A 22532-nucleotide genomic window follows, 5' to 3' on the forward strand; every position below is an offset into this window, starting at 1 on the left:
GACTATTCATTGTTTGGGCTCTATGTTTTCTATGAATTCAAATGAGACAGATATTATGTACCCTGCATTTAGCGCTGCAAGGGGCTATAGCTCTGCTCCGCCACGTATTTTGCCAGTGGAGCAGAGCTATTCCTGACCACCCTAATTTGAATTACGTTCAGCTCGCTGCAAGCCCAGATGTGCTCTGAGAAGCATGTACAGAAAATCCAAGATAAAGCCAGTGATAAAAAGGATGAATGGAATCAAATAAAATACTGTAGTTCACGTACACATGCGTGAGTGACCTACCTTCTGCTTTTGATTGGTTGTTTTTGACTGGGAGCGGTGTATTTGTGCAGGTGATTAGTAGCATTAGGAGGTGGTGGAGGAGCTTAATTTTCTCAGATGATCTGTCTCATACCATGTTGTCATAAAATAGTGTGAGTTTTAACAAAGATGCAAAAAGCATACATTTTTATATAAGTTACATACTGCATCTTTAATATAACCTGGATTTTGAGAAAATATAGTTCTACAAACAACCTGGTTGTCATGCTCGTTTATTTCCTGTTGGTGTGGTGTGATGTTTATAGATTGACTCTGAACTTGCTGAAGTGGCTGGCAAAATATGGTTGGGTTCTACCTTTGCCAGATGGTGGTGTGGACTGTGCTGCTGTGTGATACCCTGCAGAGGCAGTGAAAACGCTCCCTTTGACTATAATGGGTACATAATTACTGCGGAGTCCGTTCGGTGGAGGAGCGGAGATGCAAGCAATGTAAATTGGAGGTTATGTAACACAGGTAATATTGTTATCAAATGCAGGTAGTAAAGTCTGCAGCTGTCTTGAGTGCCTCGCCATTGTATAGTAGTGCTGCATTGCCAACTGGACATTTTTGCACTGGAGTGTTGTCATGGTAATATGATGTTTTGTTTTCCTGGCAAAGCGGAAAAAGTTTCCTGAATTTTTATTCCTGTCTTTCTGACTGATAGTGTCACAGGACAATGGGGTCAGTGAGTACAGTACACTGTACAGTGGCTTTTTAAGTTCATTTTCCTCCCTATGTGGGATGTGGGGGCAGAGGGCAGCTGTCAGCTTTTGCAACCCCTGTGCACTGAAAAAAAACAGTTCCAATCCTTTATCCAAAACGCTAATGAGAAGCACACAGTGGAGGGAAGGGAGAGAGTTGGATGAAAGTTGAGGTCATGGCTGTGTGGATGCTTGAAGGAGATGTGGGGATCCAGGGGTCTGTGATAGATCACAGAGGAAGGAAAACAGACCTCTCCGCATCCTTACCCTGCAGTGACCTGAAAATGCATCTGAGAAGACCTGCAAACATATCCATCCTTCAGCATTCCTCAGGAGAACTAAGTAAAGCAACATAAATAGGGGCAGACAAAACAACAGGTTCTAAAAACACACTATGTAGAGACGGTGTTGAACTAATCAGCCGTGGATCAGACAAGAAATAATAAGTTATAGAAATACACATGTGACTCTATTTGTGGTTGGGAAAGCCATTGCCAAGGCTGAAGAAGTAATGAGTAATTAGTAAAAGCTTATACACAGGTTACTAAACACACACTTAGAAAGTCAGCTACTTACAGCACAAGCACATAATAAGCAACTTTAAATTAGACTCAACAGAGAAACTTGGCTGGAAATAAATCCGTGTGAGAGTTTTATGCTGTTTTTCTTATTAATCTCATCTGTGCTCTGGATCACATCTCACAGACATGCAAAAAGCCTCCATAGAAGAGGCTGTTTGTCTGAAGCCTGGCTTTTACGCCTGAGCGTTGATACTCTGAGTGAAAACAACACTGAATGAGCTCTATTATTGGTTGTGTGAAAAAGCTACAAGTTTCTCCACCATGTCTTCACACTTTTTTCCAAGAGCAATATGCCTTGTTCATTGTTTGGAATTGACAGAGGGTGAACAGTTAATGTGACACTGCTGGGTCCAGATGTTGACTTGGAAGGGATGTTTTTTGCAGTTTTATGCCACACGTGTTTGTCATTTCTGAAGACTAGTCGAGACTGCTTGTTGACAATAACAAGTTTTATTTTAGTTTACTCACCCAATCAGCTATAGACTATGTGGCTAAAGCTTCTTATTTTATTCACAAAGGTTCAATCAGTTCATTTTAAAAACAGTTATCCTTCTGCTATTAGATCCTGAGTTTGCACTTGGTTTGTTTTCTAAAGTTTTACCCTTCAAACTGAATTGCAAACATTTGTGTTATTTTATTCACGTGTTGCTGTCAGGTGTGTCCCTAATAGTGCAATATCATATTGCTAGGAGTGTGAGTTTTTTAGGCAGTTACTACAATTTGAAATGTATTGTATCGATTGTCAAAGAAAAGCCTTGCTTCAGTTTTGTAAAGATAAAATGATGTTGGAAGCTGGAAGAAAGCACAACTCATTTAAAAAGTTTAGGCTTCAGAGCCTCTGTGTGATTTACTTTTATTGATACACCAGCTTTGGATGGGATGCTCTTCCATGCAGAGCACTTCCTCAAAGTTATGCTACAATCAGTTTTATGATCAACTTAAAAATAAAATCCAGATCGACTGCAAAGATGAAAGAATAAACAGATGGTGGAAGTGCAGAAACCCACCATTCACATATAGAAAAAACAGACAGCAGATATAATACCGTTGGCAGCAGCACTGTGGCTTGACAGCTATGGAAGTGGTAGGGAAAACCTATTTTACAAGCACAGAGTCAAGAGGCATCTTTTACATTGAAATAGGACTTTTAATCCTGTGACATTCATAAGGTCACAAAGGTTCTTGAGACAATGAGGATGTCTTAACACGGTGCAGAGACAGACTAGCTAACATGATGGTTGCACGAGAGCTTACAATACAAATTTTCTCTCACATATTTCATATGTTGTCTTACAAATGCTAGAAATTCATTTTGTTGTTTTGCCCAGGAGGACCTTCTAAGACAGATTTGAATTAATAGTGCAATCCACTGTCTAAATGTTCCAAATAAACGTTACAAAATTGTCTGTTGGCCAAAAATCTGCTTCGAGTAGAGCTCAAAAGATGCAGCTGCAGACTTTAACAACCACAAGATCTTTTTTTCTTCTGCCACATCGATTTCTACAGGCTTTCTTTTATTACCCACGTGTTTTTGCTTTGATTTTAGTGTTAGCTTTTTAACAAAATTCTTGCATTAGTGGGGGGTCTATCCAGTCATACACACTCAGCACACATAAAGTTGGTTTTTATTATCCTGTGTGTAGATTCTTAAAACATTCTAACACGCTTACATTTGTTTCCTTGCAGGGGAATCCACGTATCTGAATGACCACGGACCACCTGCTCAGAGAGTAAGTCCTTATCTGGTACAGGCAATTGCTATCCCTTGATCTTTTTTTCCCCGAGCCTTCTATCTCTGATGTGTTACCCTGCAGTTGAATCCAGCTAAGTCAAGGAAGGTGAGGGGTTAGGTTTGTGTGAAGGAGTTGCATGCGAACTCTGTAAATACCAGTGGGACCTGCCTTCACAGCTACAGTAATGCTTTGAATGCACTGGCACAAACATCGAGGGAGAGCTGACACAGGGGCCTTGTATCTATCCAGCTGCATGTCTGCAGAACTATCTTTCCTCTGAGCTCCCTCTTTCTCTCTTTGCCAACTGCCTTCTCCCTCCCTCTGACCCTTGTTTATTGACAGCATCTTTAATCAGTCACTCCATTTTTACCTCATTTTGTTTCAGTACAATCTCTTTCTTTTACTCCGTTCCTCATGCTTGATTGGGGTTGCTGTTTAGGGGCTGCAATGTTGAAAATCAGCAACTGAGGACAATAATGAGGTTTGTTTGTAGCTGCTGAAACCAGCTATTGCTTTTATTTTAGATCACATCTTTGTTTTCTGTTTCAGTACGTGTTTTAAAAACTTACTTTGCATTCAGACGAGCCAAGCAACCACATCCCTTGTGTCAAATAATAACACAATAACTTGTGTTATTATGAGATGTGGATTTGATGCTTTTTTTTATCATTTGAAACAAGCAATTTACAATTGTGAAATTCATATGCATTGGTATGATTCAGACCAATCTATAAAATGCATGTTTTATAAAGTCAACATTATTTGGCTTTATTAAACATGCTGCTGCTTGTCTGAAAATGTTTATAAATTTGAATTTAAGAGTTTTTAAAGTAACAGCTCAAGTGTACCTTGAGGCGTCTGATTATATTGGTTATAATCATTGAAACACAGAAGCCGATCTGTGTTGAGCTAACAAAGAAAATTGAGATTTTGTTTCTGAAACCAGATGGGAGTTGTTGAGAAAAAATAATTCCTTTGACTTTTGAGTCAAAGGAATTTTGATTAAGTGATGATGGTCAACCGAGCGGGCATATTTTATGACTATGGGAAGAAACTAGTGTTGGGGTTTGATGGGTCTTACAAAAACACTTGCTTTTTCTTTTAAGTGAGTAAAGAACAAGATTATTTTTAACAATAACAATAAGCTGACAAATAAATACATCAATAAAATCTCTAAGACACCGCCACAGGAGGCTAATTGCACCGAAGTGGAGAGTTCTTCCTTATATCTGTGTCAAACCTAAAATGAAGTTGCCAGCCCCACACAGTACCCAGTGAAACAATTCCATATCTAGTGATATCATAAAAGCCTGCAGAAACTAAAACCCTGTCCACTGTTTGAACCTATGACCTTCTTGCTGAATGTAGTCTCACTATTGGGATTTTGAAAAAAAGGTATCATTTAATAAAATCCAATTTTTAAATTTGCACTCCCTGATTCACTTAGGCATTTTTCTAAGAATGTATCCCTACATTAAGTTGAGCCTATTGCTTTACTTTGACTTTAAATGAGAGCGCAGGCATTACCACAATACATACATCTTCCAGATGCACTGACTTGATTGACAGTTTTTCCAAAATAGTTGCATGTCATTGACCGATTGATTCCTTCTACTCTTTGCTATCCCCAGAGACATTAATGCTCTCATGCTGGTGGCGTGTGGTACATTAGGCACTTCTCTCATTATACTTTTGTTGACATGCCCTCTTGTAGATGGAACTGATCAGGAGTGTCAACAGTGGCCTGATGTCGAAGAACATGTGCAGTCAGAAGGTTTTGGTTCTGGTTAATGTGGGGAAAGATTTGTAACCGAGATGAAAGTCCAATGTAAATGAGAGCATATGGAAAAACCACACTTCACCCAGAATAGTGATATAAGACTTTTTGTGTGTGGCCGTGTTCCCTGAATGTCCAATCTACAATTTTGTGGATGTTTGCATGCACATATCTTCACTTTTTTTTACCTTTCTAGGAAAAATATGTTGATGTTAGTGTTAAAACAAACCTTTCTGTTTATGTTTTATTCTGATATTGAGTTGTTTTCTCAGGCATTTACATCAATAATTGCTAAATCACCTATAGATGCTGAGACATAAGAACTGCCAAAGCTACAGACACTCTGCCTTTCTTGTTCTGCTTTCTGTAATAACAGGAAATGCTTTGAATTTCCACTCTTCCCACAGCTGTAACCTAAACATGCAGTTCTTCCCTTGGTTCACAGTGGAAGAAACTGACACCAGATCAGGTCTAGCTAAAATATGCAGAGACTCACTTTTCACTCTCATGCGGGTTTGTATCAGTAACAGCTGCTACGAATTTTCAGGAAAAGTGGTTATGATACGGGGATCAATGAGCCGTCTTTCTTTGCCTAAACAGCGTGACATCTGACAATGTTTCAAAAGATCCCAAAGTTACTTGGACCTTTGACTGTAGATGTGTGAACAAGTCTCTAATTTTAGAAAAGTGAAGACAGAAGAAAGGGTATGACAGAAAGATGTTTGGAAGGACTACTCCTCTTCCCCCAAATCTGCATATGGTTAGCTCAAATGCATTACCACAACAAAAGTCAGACTGAAATGAATTTACTCAGATGCAAAATTAAAAACAGTCTTGACATATTTTACTTTCTGATTTCCTAAATACACCAGAAGCTGAATATCTTCCTTTAAGCAGATATTTCTCAAAGCATATTTTAGGAAAACTACACCTTAAAGAACAGGAACAATGATAACCCAAATAGACAAATTGTTCTCCTTTTGTCTGTTGTCAGTGCTGAGAGGAGATTTGCTCTTTTCATAGCATTCCTGGTGTTCTTCCAGCATTAATCAGCACCAAGCTGATAGAAGTTTGAAGCAGTCATTTGTCATGATATCTGCAGGGAATGATGTCCTGCAAAACACTGTATGTGTTTTACCAACCTTAGAACTTTAGATGTCTATTGTTATTTGGCAAACACTGAGGAATGATGGGTGTGATCTCCAGGGAAACTGTCTCTGAGCTGCTTTCCCAAAACTAGTCTACCTAGCGCTATCACACTTGCAACTTGAAATAAAGCATTTCCTTGCTACAGTTGGTCAAAAACAGGTTTGTTAACATATAAGCTGGGACACGTCTGCAAGGCATATTTTCTTTAATTTGGGAAGGCTTGTGTAAGAGTTTAAAAGCAAAGTAGTGGAAGCTTAATGGAACCCATAAAACTACATTATTACTTTCAAGCTCTATGAACCCATATATATTTATTTGGAATGATCAGCTTTTAAATGAGAAAGAGAATAAAAGGAAATAGTTTCAACCTGCATTATGCTGAATTATCAACTTGTGCAAATGTTTTGAAAAGCTCAGTCTTTTAAAAAAAAATCTCCTATAAATCTTTTTTTCAGACATATACTGTATTTCTCAATCTATCTTTAAAATTGAGTGATCAGCTTGCGTAGATGTAATTTGAAAGTAGGCTTATATTATAAACCTAGCAGACATCTAGGTATTTGTTTAATTAGTGCATTTGGGCTTAAAGATGGCATGTTTGACATGTCTTTGTTAGGGCAGAAGTAACAACCCTTTTCTTTAATTTATGAGTCATCACTGAACTGCTTCTTATTAGTGGTGAGTCATGATGTGTGTGAGTGCTTGCTGTAGCTTGTGTGTGTGATGAAAAAGAAAACTGTCAGTTTTGTTTTGCTGTGCAGTTTCTGACTCACTGAGTTCAAGGAAAAAAAGAACAAATGAATAAGAGAGAAGAAACCTTCTCTGTGCACTGCTACAGCTTAAATGCAGTGTGTTGTAACTTTGTTTGAGTATCTTTAAACTTCTTTATATCAATAGCTTTTTTCCTATATGGCTGGCAGCTCAAAGACATTTGCAATTACTAATTAAAGCATAGCCATTGCACATTTGAACAGCAAAAGATGCATACATAAAATACGGAAATGTTATTGAATAATGGAATGATTTTTTTCTTCTCTTTCTGTGTCTTTGTTTTCCTGTATGTGTCTACAGGTGCTTCCGTTTCCCAGCCAGGTGGTTTATAACCGTGTGGGGAAGTGCGGCAGCCGGACAGTGGTCATCTTACTGAGGCTTTTGGCTGAAAAACATAAGTTCAACCTCGTCTCTTCTGACATCCATAATAAGACACGTCTCATGAAACAAGAACAGGTGAGTCATGTGAAGGAGGACATTTATACAAGATATTGTAATCTGTTATTGAAACTCCACTTAAACAATTGATGCTAAGTACAATATTGAAAAAGTGATTCACTGTTTTATAGTATCTCAGTTAAGTCTTTGACTTTTATTTTATTTTTCCAGGTGGAATCAGATTTTGGCTCCTTAATGTAAAGATTACCCTTTCTCAGTCGCTTAAAGCATCATGCAATAATAACTTTTGAGAAAATTCAGCTTATATTAAACATGATTTTTCTTTTCTTTAGGTTATTTTTAACTAGACAAAATATATTTATTTTTAGATACATGATATATTTTTTCATATAACTGCTACAATCATCTTCTGCAGTCGTCATAACCAAATAGAAATAATTGTTGATGTATTAAGCATTTTATAAAGAATGCAAAATATATTTAGTAGAAGAGAGAACTCTGAAAGAAGAACAACCTTACCTTTTGATAACTATGCCCATCAGTTTGCTATTCACAATGCTTATAATAGTTTATACCTTTTCTGTCACCATTAACAGTTAGTTTTCCTACTGAGTACCAAAAGCTGGCATATGAATAAGCAATACATTTTCATTTATTTTTTTATTTTTGTCAAGATACGTGTTCAGTGTCAGTAAACACCAAATACTACATTTGTAGCTTAAGCAAATATGTGAAGTCAGTTCCTAGTTAGCATTTAAGAGTGGATGGGTCTTTTTCAATGATAGTCCTGTCAACCAGGGAGAAAGAAACAGAACTTATCTGTCAATTTTTGCTGCATATGCTGTAAATATGAAGCTGATGCCACTTGCTTGCTGCTGTGAATAGGTCTGTTTATTATATGATGTGCTTTGTGTGGGACTGCAATACGATTTATCAGGTTCAGACTGTAAAGCATTTAATGTGACTGTTGATACAGAAAATGACATTTAAATGCCCAGCCCGTACACTAATAATTGGTGTACTTGTTTGCGTAAAAAGCACCATATCTTTTAAATTTATCCTGTGCTTTACCTCCTATTTAGAAGGGGAGGTTTATAATTACATCACCAAATTATTTAAGCGATTTCAGTGTAAAATTGATTTTTATTTTTATTGTTTTTACTTGTATTTATTAAAAAATCATCTGATGATCAGAAGGGATTGGGGGTTTTTTCCACTAGAAATTGCATCTTAAGCAGCTCTTATGAACACTATTTGTTAATTCGAGTCATCTTACCAGATGTTGGCCCAGAGGTCTTAGCATAAGACGACAACTGAATTATCCCAATGTGATTTCCAGTGAAATGTTTTCAGCATTCTGCCTCTGAGTTGTATGGGAGACTTTTCCAGTAATGCACTGCACTCTTGAGAAAGCCATATGAGAAAACAACTTACTCACGTATTCATGGGGGACTGATGTGACATTGACTCATAGCCATGATGTTACTGGTTGCCTTATTCATAAAAAAGGCTATGGTTAGATTCAGCTGATTCTAATTATATAAAGCAATTACTGACTGATTTGATATAAATGTTAGGCTAATATTGAAATAGTGACTTGTTTACGTATTTGTCAAACTCTGAATTCCTCTCGCGTATGTTGTGGCCTAACACCATTAGCCTGACTAGGCTTCTGCATAGAAAACATCTCAATGATCGGTCCAGAAAAGTGTGAATATTCTCATGTCATAACAAGCCTGTTTGGTGCTTGTGTGTAATCCTGTAAAAGCCACCTTAATCTCTCGTGTTTATTTGCCCTAGTACTTTAGGGCATGTTGACTTATGCAAATGCAGATGCACATTGCCTAACTTTAGAGCTCCTATTCCCCTCAGCTGAGGTTCTGGCTCATCAGTGCAGTTTTTGACGGTTTTCTTGGTGACACTTTGACCAGAATGTTAACCATTGTATCTGCAGTCAATGATTTTTGCATGAAAGTAGCTAATTTATTTTTGTACTTTCAAATCTCCTTTTCATATCAGTTATGCTGTAAAGAGATTATTGACATCTTCTTGGCTCCCAGGGCGTTTTTTTCATTTCCTGGGAGAAATGGAAAAAAAAATAAAAAGCTCAAAATGAAACAACTAGAAAGAGCCAGCTGTTGTGAATTAATGTCAAAGCTGGTTTTCTCCTTTTGAATAATCGATTAATCTGTGCTCTGCAGGCATCGTGAGAACAAGATCTTTAGAGTAGCAACTGGATGTTGCTTGTTTACAGATAATTGGATAACACATGTCACAACACATGTCAGGAAATTGAATTTCCCATCAGCCTATTTTTAACATGTTTAAAACTAAATTGTATGTAAATTGTATTGGAGTGCTTTCTTTCGGTGAAGCCCCTTACAAAAGTATTCATAATCTTTGAACTTTTTAATATGTGTGACTTTATGTAACCCGACAGGAAGTTGTGAATAATTAGAAATTGAAAAATGTTGCATTGTTTTTAAATTTGTTACAAGTAAAAATCCAAAAGATGTTGCATGCATTTGTATTAAGGAGTTGCACACAAGAAGCAATCCTTGCAGCTTTTCACAAGCCATGCAGGAAGCACAGCAAACATTTTAAAGATGAACTGATCAGATAAAACCAACACTGAACTTTTTATCTATCCCAAAAAACTTGAGACTTGACTAGCAGTATGTTTATCTGCACTTGAGCTACTTATCAGATAATACTTGACTAGCAGTATGTTTATCTGCACTTGAGCTACTTCTCAGAGGTTTTTATATCTAGAGAGTCACAACAGTTTGACTCTCTAGATATAAAAACCTTAAAAACAGTGAAAATAAATGTGCAATAGGTCTGAAAATAAATGTGACATTTTTATTTGTAAAAGAATTTCAAATAGTTTTACTTTAAAAGTATTCATTACTTTGTCTCTAGTAAAATTCCAGCACATAAAATTGAAATTGGTTTTTGTAACCTGACAAAATGTAAAACTGTTCAATGGCTTTGGCTACTTTTTCCAAGTCAGTGTGTTAATTGTTTTACATAGTCTTTCACATAGTCGTACTTTTTAACTGTTGTGTGGAGACTGAGTTATGGAAAAGAAAGAGCAACAGTCAAAACTTTGTAATTTTATCCTTTTCTGTTCCTTTGATGAGCCCCGTGAAAATACCGCTGGTGTTCAATTAGGAGGGGGAAGTGCTGGTATGCCTGGAATCCTTCACTTTCTCCCTTCAGCCTTTCCTGGGAAATTAGAGGAGGGAGTGCTGGACACAAACACAGACACACAGACTAGGGGGTTGGCCAGCAAACAGACACGGAGACACACTTGCACATTTTCTTACTAAATGTTGCCCAAGGCGCTCTGTGTCAACTCTGAGGTGAAGAAAGAGGTTTAATAAAAGTCATAAACTTTTTTTTTTTGTCTACTAAAAGCAATACAATATGCCAAAGTATTGATCAAGGGGGTGGGTAAATGCAAAAGAATATATACTGCAGCACTAATGAAAGCTTTATATTATGTTTTATGCCACTAGAAATCCATAAAGCATGAAAACGGGGTTAGTGGAAATGTACTGGCTTTATAGAAAAGAGGGAGAGTGTGAAGCCTGAATCTGACTGGAGCCTCTGAATAACTGCCTTGGGTACATAAACAAGTATACATATTGCTGTTGCTATCCAAATAGTGTTGCTATGACATAACAAGTGTCTGTATAAGAGCAGGAAATGTAAACAGTTATTGAGCTGAACCTCTCTTGTTAACACAGTTTTATTTAAAAGATGAAAATGTAAAAAATGGGGAAAATATGTATCATCATTTTCTTTGGAGAGTGATTTGATGAAGAAAGGAAGTGTGGTTGTGCGCAAAGAGAGAGAACCAAAAGTATAACTTTAAATATTCTCTTAGTTACAAGCACAGGCTTCAGTGTATTTTATTTGAAATATATCTGATTGACCAAATCAAAGTAGCACATATACCTAAGGCAGAGTTTTAACATTCTTTTTGCAATTAAAAATAAAGAAACATATGCATATTTAGTTGATCTTACTTATCCTGCCATTAAAATCTAATTAAGGTAGCTACCTTCAGAGACAAGTCATCCAGTAATAATTGTGCTTCTTTTGTATAATCAATTGCATGTAAAAAATACAGTTGTTTTGTAAGGCCTTCAGTGGTGTCGGATGTGTCAGAGAGAATAATTCATCCAGTGCGTCCTTCTTTCACACTCAGCTTGCTGCTGCCTGTCTCCTCTTAAGTAGCTACACTTGTTCTTACGTGGCACTCCTAGAACTGTTCCAGAGGAATGCCTTGTTGAAAGTGTTCTTGTTCAATGACTGGGCACATCCTGCTGCTCTCCTTACTTTCCTGTTGAAGCCAAAATGCCAAGAAAGATTTGTCAACTTAACAAGTAATACCCTGGAGTCATGTTGTGTTCATTTCTTGACCATTTCTGTCGGGCTGCCGCAATGCATAATTCATAAAAGCAGGTGTTGCATTATGGCAGGAAATGAGGCTAAGAATTTAGACTACATACCACATGTAGGCAATGCAAGTCTGGAATAAACACTCGTTCTTTTAGGGAAAATGTCAAGCTTTCTTTTTACTGAGTGACTCCTAACATGCTGCTCAAGCTTTTATTGCCCCAGTATTGGATCACTACAATCCATTATGTGTTGGCATGGACCAGGTGGAGTTGATTCAGAAAGCTACAGCCAAATGTCTGAGTGGTGCACATAAACAGATACATATTACACCATTTTTGGCAACATAACACTGGGTTACTGTCTAAAGCGCAATTTACTGTGAAATCCTGCTACTCAAATGCAAAGAGCATCAACTTTTATGTCAAACCTGCTGCTTTCATACGCCCTTGCCTGCAGGTGTGTCCAGATTCGTGTCCAGGGCTACATTTTGAAGAATTGCCTTTCTAAATATGCTATTATATGCTAAATATGCTACATGCTATTATTTTTATTGATAAGACTGTCAAGAATGAGTCTGTTTTTTCACCATATTGTAATTTTAAGCAGAGAATGTGTATTCTTCCTTTAAGTATTTATATTTTTTTATTTTATAATAAGCTGACTTGTTTATTATGTCTGCCTTCAGATAACATCTGAAGGGGATCAGTATTTCCCAAGATTCTCGTGTCTCATACATACAATAAGGCAACCAGTTCCAATTCTAGTTGATATTTTGAAAATTGCTTCTGAATTTCACAACTAAACAGAAAACAATCCTTCTAAGCGTTTTGGTATCTCAATTAGTTGTTTTTTTAATTCCTTTTTTCAATCAAATACAATGCATTCCCTGTTTTGCAGAGAAGGAACGTTTGCTGCATATTATGTTGCATTACTCCAATAAGGAACTATTTAGGTGAGGAATGACTTCATATTTGGATTCATTTTTGTGGACCTCGGTCCAAGATCCCTGAATCTGGTGTATTCTGGCTGCTTCTTGCAAGTTTCTCCAAGCAGACCTGGAAAGTCCCAAGGGTCCTTCTTTTGTCGTGTGAATAACACAAGATGGAAAATATGTGAGAAGCAAATTGCAAAAGAATCAGGACATTATGGTGATACTGGATTGTTTCACTAGTATAAAATTAGTTTGAATGTAACAGTTTGTCCTATTGTGTCAGATCAACCTAAGCTAGGTTTTTAATTCCGTTATCTAGTCTCTTCAGTTTATTGTTACAAATACCACAGCAAAGATTAGTTTATTTCCATTTTGTGTGTTAACGACTAGAGGAAATCCCCAAAATGTTTTGTAAAATTACTCTTGCTCATTTTAGAACACTTGTAGAACAATGTAGCTATATTAGTTTATCTATTTAACTGTACATAAATATGCCTGCAACTCACACAATAAAAGTCAAAATCTCTCAAAGCATGATCATCTGTCATAATTCTTTTTGTAGGTGCCAGCTAATAAGCTTAATTTCTGTGGCCTTTTGTGATACCGGCAAACTGGAAACAAATAAATCAAAATAGCTATTTCTTCTGTGTGAATCTAACATTTATTTTGGCAAATGCCTTAGTGGGAATTCACATTTAATTATGCAGATTAGTTTTAGGATTTTATTCCGTGACAAAAGGAAGTCAACTTATTTTGTTTTAAAATAAATTTTGTAATTTCATAAAATATTTTTGAAAAATGGTAAAACAAGATCCACATCCTAGTCTTCAGTATAAATCTGATTTTATTTATATTTACCCTTTTTGGCATTCTTAATAGACATCATTATAGATATCTTATATTGCTGCATTTTGTCATGTTCTGCCTGAAAATGTATGCTTACATAAAGCACCTGAGAGGTCCATGTTCGTTTTGATTGAACGGTTACCTAGAAAATTAGAAGTGTTCATTATTTGATCTTTGCATATAGTAGCATCCAACACAGAACAATTAATATTTTGCATGTTTCCTTCTTTTTGTGTGTGTCTTTCGAACTTATCTGGTTCTCAAAAAAAACCAAAGAATGATAAAGGGAAAAAGAGTTGTGCAAACTTTATTTAAAATAAACAAATAAATAACTGTGGGGGCATGTGTGTGTGTGTGTGTGTGGCTCTTGTGCAGGTGGATCTAGTGAAGAACATCAGTAAGATCCCTCAGCCATTTCTCTACACAAGACATGTTCACTTCATGAATTTCACCAGGTACAGTGGAGCAGCAACAGAATAAAAAGCTAACCAACATTGTTTATCAACACTTCTTGGCTAATATGCAGTATTCAAGATATTATTTTTTTTTTTCTTTCTTTCAGGTTCAGGATAGAGCAGCCTGTCTACATCAACATAATCCGGGATCCCATAAACCGGTTCCTCTCCAACTATTTCTTCCGTCGCTTTGGTGATTGGAGAGGGGAGCAGAACCACCTCATCCGAACACCAGGGATGAAAGATGATGAGCGATATCTAGTGAGTACTTTGGTTTCAGCAGTTGGGACTTTAAAATCGTTTCAGCTTAAGGTGTAAGCTGCAATACACAGTTCGCTTCACTGATTTTTAATTTTAATCCCCATTCTTGTAAGTGAGGTTAGTGCACAGTTGATTATGCTAAAAAACTGTGAGAGAAAAAAATTCTGTCTGTTTAAGGGCTTTGTGCCTCAGTTGGATACAGAGTTTTATGCTTTCTGAAGTCGAAATGTGTTTGTGTCTCACCAGTCCAAATGCTTGAACCTGTCCAAGGTTTACAGCCAGGTTTGGCTTCTAGAACAGTCAGCTTCTGTGAATAATGAGGACGCTTCCTTTTGACAGATGGAAAAGCATTATTAGTCTATTATGCACTATTATGCAGTGTTTTCCTGCATGTGATTGCATGTCCTCAGATGTGGAAATATACTGCTCAAAAAAATAAAGGGAACACTTAAACAACACAATATAACTCCAAGTAAATCAAACTTCTGTGAAATCAAACTGTCCACTTAGGAAGCAACACTGATTGACAATCAATTTCACCTGCTGTTGTGCAAATGGAACTTTGTACAGAACAAAGTATTCAATGAGAATATTTCTTTCATTCAGATCTAGGATGTGTTATTTGAGTGTTCCCTTTATTTTTTTGAGCAGTGTATATTCTTTGCTACCATTGCTGCAGCCTGATGAGGTTTAAGCAAACCTCAGTAACTGTTACTGTTTCTACACTTCCTACCTGATCAAGATTCTGTCATGTCCTCTTTGATGGTGAGAGCTACATCTGTCTTTGATTGAGAGATGCAGCTCATTTTTCTTGATTGTGTGGAGTTTACCTTCATCTGGCAACTGCTTTTTACAAGTCCTTCGCTTTTCTTGGGTTTGCCTCCAAACCTAATGTTTAATGTCACCTCACAAGTTTCTTTAAGGTAATTTTAGCTAAACACATCTTTATGACTTAACCTCTTTAATTTATTTTTAAATCAAAGTGCACTTCTCTTCTGAGGACTGTCTGGAACGGCCCATTTTACTGATTTTAGTAATGTACTACAACCGAATATAAAGCATTCGCTCCTTTAGTCTTTAAATCAAAACCATCTGTTTAATTAAGGCCTATTTTTCCACAGAATAAATGACGTCCCTGACTGAACATGCTGCTCCAATTTATAACCCCTTTCAATTAATGAAAAATAATTAACAACAGAAAATTAGCAGCAGGTGGGGTTGTTTTGTGATGTATTTTTTTCAACTATGCCCGCTAGGAAATGAAAGGATTTGTAGAAATATGATTCACCATAACAGTAATAAAACTGGTCAACTTATTTTCAAAACACTAAACTGGAGCCTTTGAAGAGAGAGCTGACTTTCTTATCGTTTTGTTTTAGTCCCACATTTTCACTTGGTTTTTCTAAGGAATCTATTTTTAGTCACATCTAATGAGCCCAGCAAGAACTGTATCTTGCAGCATTCCTCCTCTCTTTCTGCCATTTATCCCAGTCCCAGTTTCCACAAGCCCATTAACTCTCCTATTGACATTGGCGAGATCAATTTTACAGATGCTTATTATTCAAAAAGCTAATGCATTCAGAATGTTCAACACACTGTTGCTGCATGTTTGTGCTGTGAGTGATTCTCTCTCTCTCTCGGCACTAACAGTGCTTTGAGATAGGGTTCGGCGCTATGATAGCCTGAAGTTCTGCTGAGATATGAACTGAAACAGAAATGCTAATGTTTGATTCCAGCGTGGCGTTCATGTAAACTCTAATTATACAGTGCTTTGACACTAAAAGGTCTTTGAAGATGTTCCAGAAGCAGGAAATACTGTGTTACCATTCATACAGATCCTGAAGGTATGTCTTTAATGTGACTGCCTAGGTTATCTGAGAGTAGTTAGTGTCTCACTAACAGAAAAAGAGAAATAAGTAGATTTAATGTGGAAAATAGGATAAAACCCACTCAGAAAAACATATTCGGAATCTAACCTTTGGCAACACTAAAGAATGTCTTGCACCAATCACTTAATTGCATAGCACAGATGTTCTTAGGCTGAGAAAATATTGACAGAGTAAAAAATTGTTGTATACAAAAATCAAATCACAACCTGATGTCAGTCTTTATATCAAATCATAACAAACCAAGGCATACATTTTAATTATAGACCTCATCTATACCATGACATACTTAATACCTGACAGCTGGTTTGCAGAAAAAAAAAATCATTATTGTTTTTTTTATGAGTTTTGACACTTCCTTTGATATTATTTATATTTTTATCTAATCATAATTTGCAATTACCATTTTCAACGTATCAAATAATTATGCCAGTCTGATCATACATTCATCTCAGAGTCAGAGACCTAAGAAGGGTCATTCTCAAAAGGCTAACAAGAGCGGGAGTAAACGTCAACCTGGCTTGAGTCAGACGGGATGTAATTAAGTGTTGTACTGTTTTCCCTTGAGTGAGACCATGTGAGTTGAGTTATTAAAGTATGCAGACTACAGGGGCCCCTTCCTAGTTTAGTGGGAGGAGGAAGCTGTGTTGTTAAACAAAGTTACCTGTGCTTTGAAAGTACCATTTGCAGTTTGCTACAAGTCATATAAGGAACACAGCAAACTTGTGGAAGAAGGAGCTGTGGTCAGAGACAAAAATTTAATATTTTGACTTGCAGACAAGATGCAAGGTGTTAAAGAAAACTGACACATCAAATCATCTCAATCACTCAATGCTTATGGTGAAACATGGTGGTGCCAGAAGCATGCTGTGGATATAGTTTTCTTTAGCAGGGACAAGGAACCTGGTGAGAGGTAATGGGAAGATGAATGGAGTTAAATACAGGGCAATCATAGAGGAAACCTTGTTAGAGCCGGTCCTCTAATGGTCCTATAACCAGTGTGAAGGCTCACCTTTGGACTGGCTTGTTATATGTCATTGCAATAGAGTACATTTATTTATTTTTTGTAAAGTGACAAATTACGAAGTTGTTCAAGGTATTTGGAAAACTTTTGCATAGCACTGTAAATGTCAGTATCAATTCTGAGTAGGAGATTATTGTTCTTGACAGAGAATCAGCATTCTTTCCCAGCCATGTCAGCAATCAAAGTTTAAAGTTGTATCAGATGTATCTCCCCGCCTCGTGTGTGTCTGCCTTCGCTGCCCTCCCCCTGGCTGAATTTCAGAGGTGTCAATGAAAGACACTGTCAGTCTGCCTACAGGGGCCGAAACGAACCCTATACACATGTTGCAGAGACATTCCTGTGGTCCAACTGGATTTTCCGTCAGTCTCCACACCCCTCTTTATACACATGAGCTATCCTTTACAAAGTGAGGTAATGGTTACTTGACCTCATGACATATCCACCTCAGATAAGCATCTGTCATTTCAGGGCATTCATAATCTATAATAATCGATTGGACCTTTAATGAATTTAGGTCACATATGAAATGGCAACTTGATTTTAGTTTTTCAGATTACTTGCCAATTTCTCTCTTTAGGTTTGCTTCATCTCATTAGATAATTTATAAAACAATCAAATATAGAGGGAATAGCTGATTGTAGCCATATTTCCATTACAATTGTGCACATATCTTCGCTTATGTTCTGCTAAAGTACTAACTTGCTAACGTGAACAATCCTACCTCTGCTGGTTCATGTGATTAGTCATACAAAAAGGCAGCAACGGATGTAAGCACATGCAATATATTCATAGTTCAGCCCCGGTGCTTGCGCTCATCAATTGTCAGTCATCAGTGGAGACAGGGTTGTCTTGTTCAGGTGATGGAGCAGAAAGCCCCTTATATTTGAAAGCCCTGTTTTGGGGAATTTGTTATCAGCAATTTTTGAGAAGAGCTATGGACTCAACACTTTGGAATGATACAACTTATGATGAACTGTGCCATGTGGCACCTCCGCTAGAGACAGCTGCACAAACTAGAGCTCAAACTTTGTGAATGACTTGTGAAGCAACAAAGAATAAATAAAATAGACCTGGGCAGATCTCGCTGTTGAAAGACAGTTGTCTGATCATGAGATTCCCACGCTAACTGAAAAATCATCTGCTTCCAATTAAACTGTCAGTTACAAGAACTTTGAAAAAAATAATTGCGCTCACAAAGAAAGAGGCTTTACTGACATGAATCCTGCCTCGACAAGCCTTGATATTGGGAAGACTATGACATTGTTTCTCTCGTTGTCTCCGTGATTGCCTAATTTGTGACCAACTCACAAAATTTGCTTTCTTATTAATATTGGGTACTGAAATTCCATATTTTTTTGTCCAAAAAGATGAGGTAAAATGATTTCCCTGGAAGACTTTAAAGCCCCTAACCTGTTATAAGGACTCTTGTTTGTTCATGGACCCATTGACTTATATGCAAGTGTTTTGGGGTGACAGTTAAGAGGTTAATTAGGACTTTGACTTGGTAGTGTTGAATGAAATCAAATAAAGTTATTTTCAAATTTTGCACTTACTGTTTTTAAAGATATCCTACTGCATTACTGTTATACAGTAGGGTCTATATGCATTTGGTTTAAAAATGCATATTTTTAAACTAAATGCAGTTGAGGACAACTGAAATTGTTTATCTTTGACTACTGACTGCTGGGACAGACATGTTAGATAATGGGTAGACTGGTCTTTGACAAGTGAAAATTTGTGAAAAAAAACAAAGACTTGCACACTTCCTCATCAATAAAATTTCATGAAGTCATGTACATGAGATTTGTGCTGTTGTCAATGATTCATCAGATAAACCTTTGAGGGTGTGCTTCCTCCACTGCCCTCTTGTGGTACAAAGATCATTTCAGCTTACTACATCCCTATAGAACCCTTTTGATGCTGTACACATTTGGTGCCTGCTGCAACCATGTTTTAAATACTGCATTTTAACTTCTATTTATTTATACATAATATAATGCAAGTAACCCTCAAAGCTTGAATGTGGTGTTGCATTGTTAAAATAGAATATAAGGTAATATAGTCACTTTTTAATAGGGAACTAAGAGTAGTACTATGCCTTTATTTGTGTCCAAAAATAAATCATTCTATCTTTAGCATAAAAACATGCCTAGGTACAGCTAGAATATGAGCATAGGGAAATAATGGATAGCATTGCAACATTATTGAAAAGCAGGTCATTCTGGGGTCTAGGATGTGTGAAAGAGACTGATCTGGGAGAACAAAACAATGACTGTTCATCCACATATGGAATCATTTGCATTTCATCCACATTTATCTGCCAGCTGAAGGTTTTAGTACACTAAACCAGGTAAAACTAAATTTTATATTCACTTTTTGTTTTCTTGATTTAGTTTTAACCTTTTTCTCTCATGGAATGATTAGACGACAAACAACAGCAAAGAAATCTGTAAACAATTATTGAATTAAAAAATAATAAATACTTCTTCATTATTCGTTTAAAAAACAGACACAGTTTAGCACAGTTGGCTATTTCAGTAGTACATAAACAACGGTTAAGCTTCAGGAGTGATCTTCCCAAAGCCACAGCCTTAAGCCTATTAAAAAACTCTGTGTACTGTGGTTGGGATCTGGGTCCATTTATGAAAACCAACCAATTTAAATTAGACATACTAGTTTTGCTAAGGAGACTGGTGAATTATCCAGTAAGTAGCAAGGCAGAAGATGCTGCGTACCACAGAAAGAATGTGAACAATAAATCCAAACTTGAACATGAAATTATTTTCATAACTTTCACTTAAGTTCTGTGTTATAAAACCATTCCAATGCTTCCAAAAGAATTGGCATAAACAAACCATTAAACACTGACATTTCATTTGCATCCAGAATAACTCAAAACAATATGCACAAGCATCTAGAAGAATATGATGCATATGCAGAGAAATTATTTTTTTAAATTAAATTATGGTTCGGTTCTGGTTGCATAAATACTATAAATTAGTCTTTATGACATGGAAATTTCTAGAACGTTATCTGCCTATGAAAACCTATTGATGTTATCAACTTTGTTTCTGTTCACTGTTTAGTTGCTTGGTGTTTGTTTTAAGGGTTGCCAAACTACTTAATAAGAGGACATCATGCAAATGTGTTTCATGTTGTTGGCACAGGAATATAAGGTTTGACTCACAAGGAGGTGTTATTGCAACAGAGAATAATTTCATAATGGAAAGAATAGTAATGGAAAGTAAATAAAAGAAATTAAATATGTCAATAGTCCTTGGGTGGAAATCACAAGAACATGTTAAATGATCAGTATCCCAATTATTGTAATCGCCTCTCCATTCCTGGACAGGTTGAAATGTGAGACCTTTTCAGAGATTAGGCCAATTTTGCAGCATTTTGCCCTACTAGTCATTGGCTAATCGACAGGGAGAATGATAACAGTAAGCCTGAGTGTGACTGAAGGAGGTAGTTTAAACATACTAATGAGGCTTTCTAAAAGAGTGCATGTTTGTGCCCATTTGTCTGTGTGCAGTTGTGGTATATAAATGACATACTATGAGAGACTTCCTGAGAATCAGAAGTGTGTAAGTCACCTTTGCTTGTGTCACTTTTTAAGAGTTTTTTTTAAGAGCTTTAGCTTTATGGTTCGGTTCTGGTTGCATAAACACAATAAATTAGTCTTTATGACATGGATATTTATAGAGCATTATCTGCCTATGATAACGCTCTAAAACACTAAAAGTGCTCTTAAAACACTTTTAGTGTTTTGTGTGTGTGGATGTAAGAAAAGTACTAAGCTAGTGTATCATTCAGCCTCAATTTAGTTCAAACTCAGGGTTCTTTGTTAAATTAATTTAACATTTTCTTAGTTAAGTTGCCAAAAGATAACTATTTTTATCAAGAAATTTATTTATATATACCATTTTGAGCCCCACTCTGTCTATCTCAGTTGTTGACAAAACGACAAGAGACTTCACCTGCCTTGCCTGCTGGTGGTGGTCAGAAGATCCAGTGGTGCCAGTGCATGGCAACCTCACTTCTGTTGGTATGCCACAGGGCAGCTATAGTTGCAATGTAGTGGCTTACCACCATACGTGTGTGAATGTGTGGATGATTGGATGAATGACTAAATGTAGTGCAATGTGCTTTGCGATCTTCTGGATTATATAAAGCGGGATAAGAGTATGAGCCATTTACCACCCAATGACCGCAGGACAGTGTTGCTCTAATTAATAATGTGTTGACAAAATGTAACTTAAAATAGTTTCTCTTTCTTTATACACTTAGCACATTGTACTTTATGTACATTGTAAAACATAATGACTGGTGTTTTAGCCGCTCATTGCTTTTTACTACTCTAGCAGCTGTCTGCATGTATTTGAGCATATTGCCAATCAGATGATACAGTTAGGGAGTTGCCTCAGCCAATACATCCTGTCTTTAAGCAGTAACATCATTGCAAAGAGTGAAAAAGATGTAAATTATTTGAGAAAACTCAGATTTAATAACATAAACATATGTGTGAGTGATATTACAAGTTTGACTCAAGTTGTGCTCCTGAAATCGAACAATGACTTCAAAACGTTCATAATGCAATAAAAAAAGGCTGCTTGGTTTTGACAGTGAGTAAAATACACATTTTTTAAAATGATTTAACAGGACTTTGAATTACTACTTGAGACTGCACGAGGATGTGCCAAATACAGGGTGCTGTTAAAATTGAAACAACAGTCAACTTGTTATTAGTGCAAACATGACCTGAATAGCACAGTGCTCCAGTGTTGAACTCTTTCTTAGAGATCTTCTGGGCTTTTGTTGTCATTTCAATGAAGAGTTTCCCACTTACTTGCTTCATTGGTAACCAGGAAGTCTTAGTTCCTGTGCACAACCTTACTAAAAATAGTCTGTCTAAAAGTTCACAAAACCCCACAGCTCCTCACTGAATCAGAAACAAACTGGTCTACAAAATGATGTATCTTGATCTCTGTTGGACATTTTTGCCCATAAGGTCTTACTTAACTTTTTTTTTTTACCAGTTGTATAAAACCTAAAGATCAACAATTTATTTTTTGTTTCTTCATGTGTTTTCCAGGCCAGTGATTTGTATGCGGTAGTGTGTTTTTTTTAATCACTTTTTATAATACTTAAATGCCACTTGCTAGCTCTCATAGAAACCAAACTCTCCAAAACAAAGCCTGTTCATCTGTAGGTCTTCACATCATTCCCTCATCAGCAGCTGGAGTCATTTGGGAAAGGCCGGAGTTCTGGTTCTGTCTACTCAGCTAAGTTCTCAGCACTG

General features: G+C 36.7%; 1 protein-coding gene across 2 annotated transcripts in view; it reads left to right on the top strand.

Annotated features, from left to right (window-relative positions):
• Nucleotides 1–22532, top strand: part of usta (uronyl 2-sulfotransferase a) — a 50478-nt gene that overhangs the window by 24128 nt on the left and 3818 nt on the right. For both annotated transcript variants that reach the window (XM_028040685.1, XM_028040686.1), the window contains 4 exons: nucleotides 3275–3318; nucleotides 7319–7474; nucleotides 13980–14059; nucleotides 14167–14320. In XM_028040685.1, the coding sequence (XP_027896486.1) occupies nucleotides 3275–3318; nucleotides 7319–7474; nucleotides 13980–14059; nucleotides 14167–14320 (434 nt within the window). The remainder of the gene's footprint in view (nucleotides 1–3274; nucleotides 3319–7318; nucleotides 7475–13979; nucleotides 14060–14166; nucleotides 14321–22532) is intronic.

This window comes from Xiphophorus couchianus, chromosome 15 (assembly GCF_001444195.1).
Source record: "Xiphophorus couchianus chromosome 15, X_couchianus-1.0, whole genome shotgun sequence".
Taxonomy (NCBI): domain Eukaryota; kingdom Metazoa; phylum Chordata; class Actinopteri; order Cyprinodontiformes; family Poeciliidae; genus Xiphophorus; species Xiphophorus couchianus.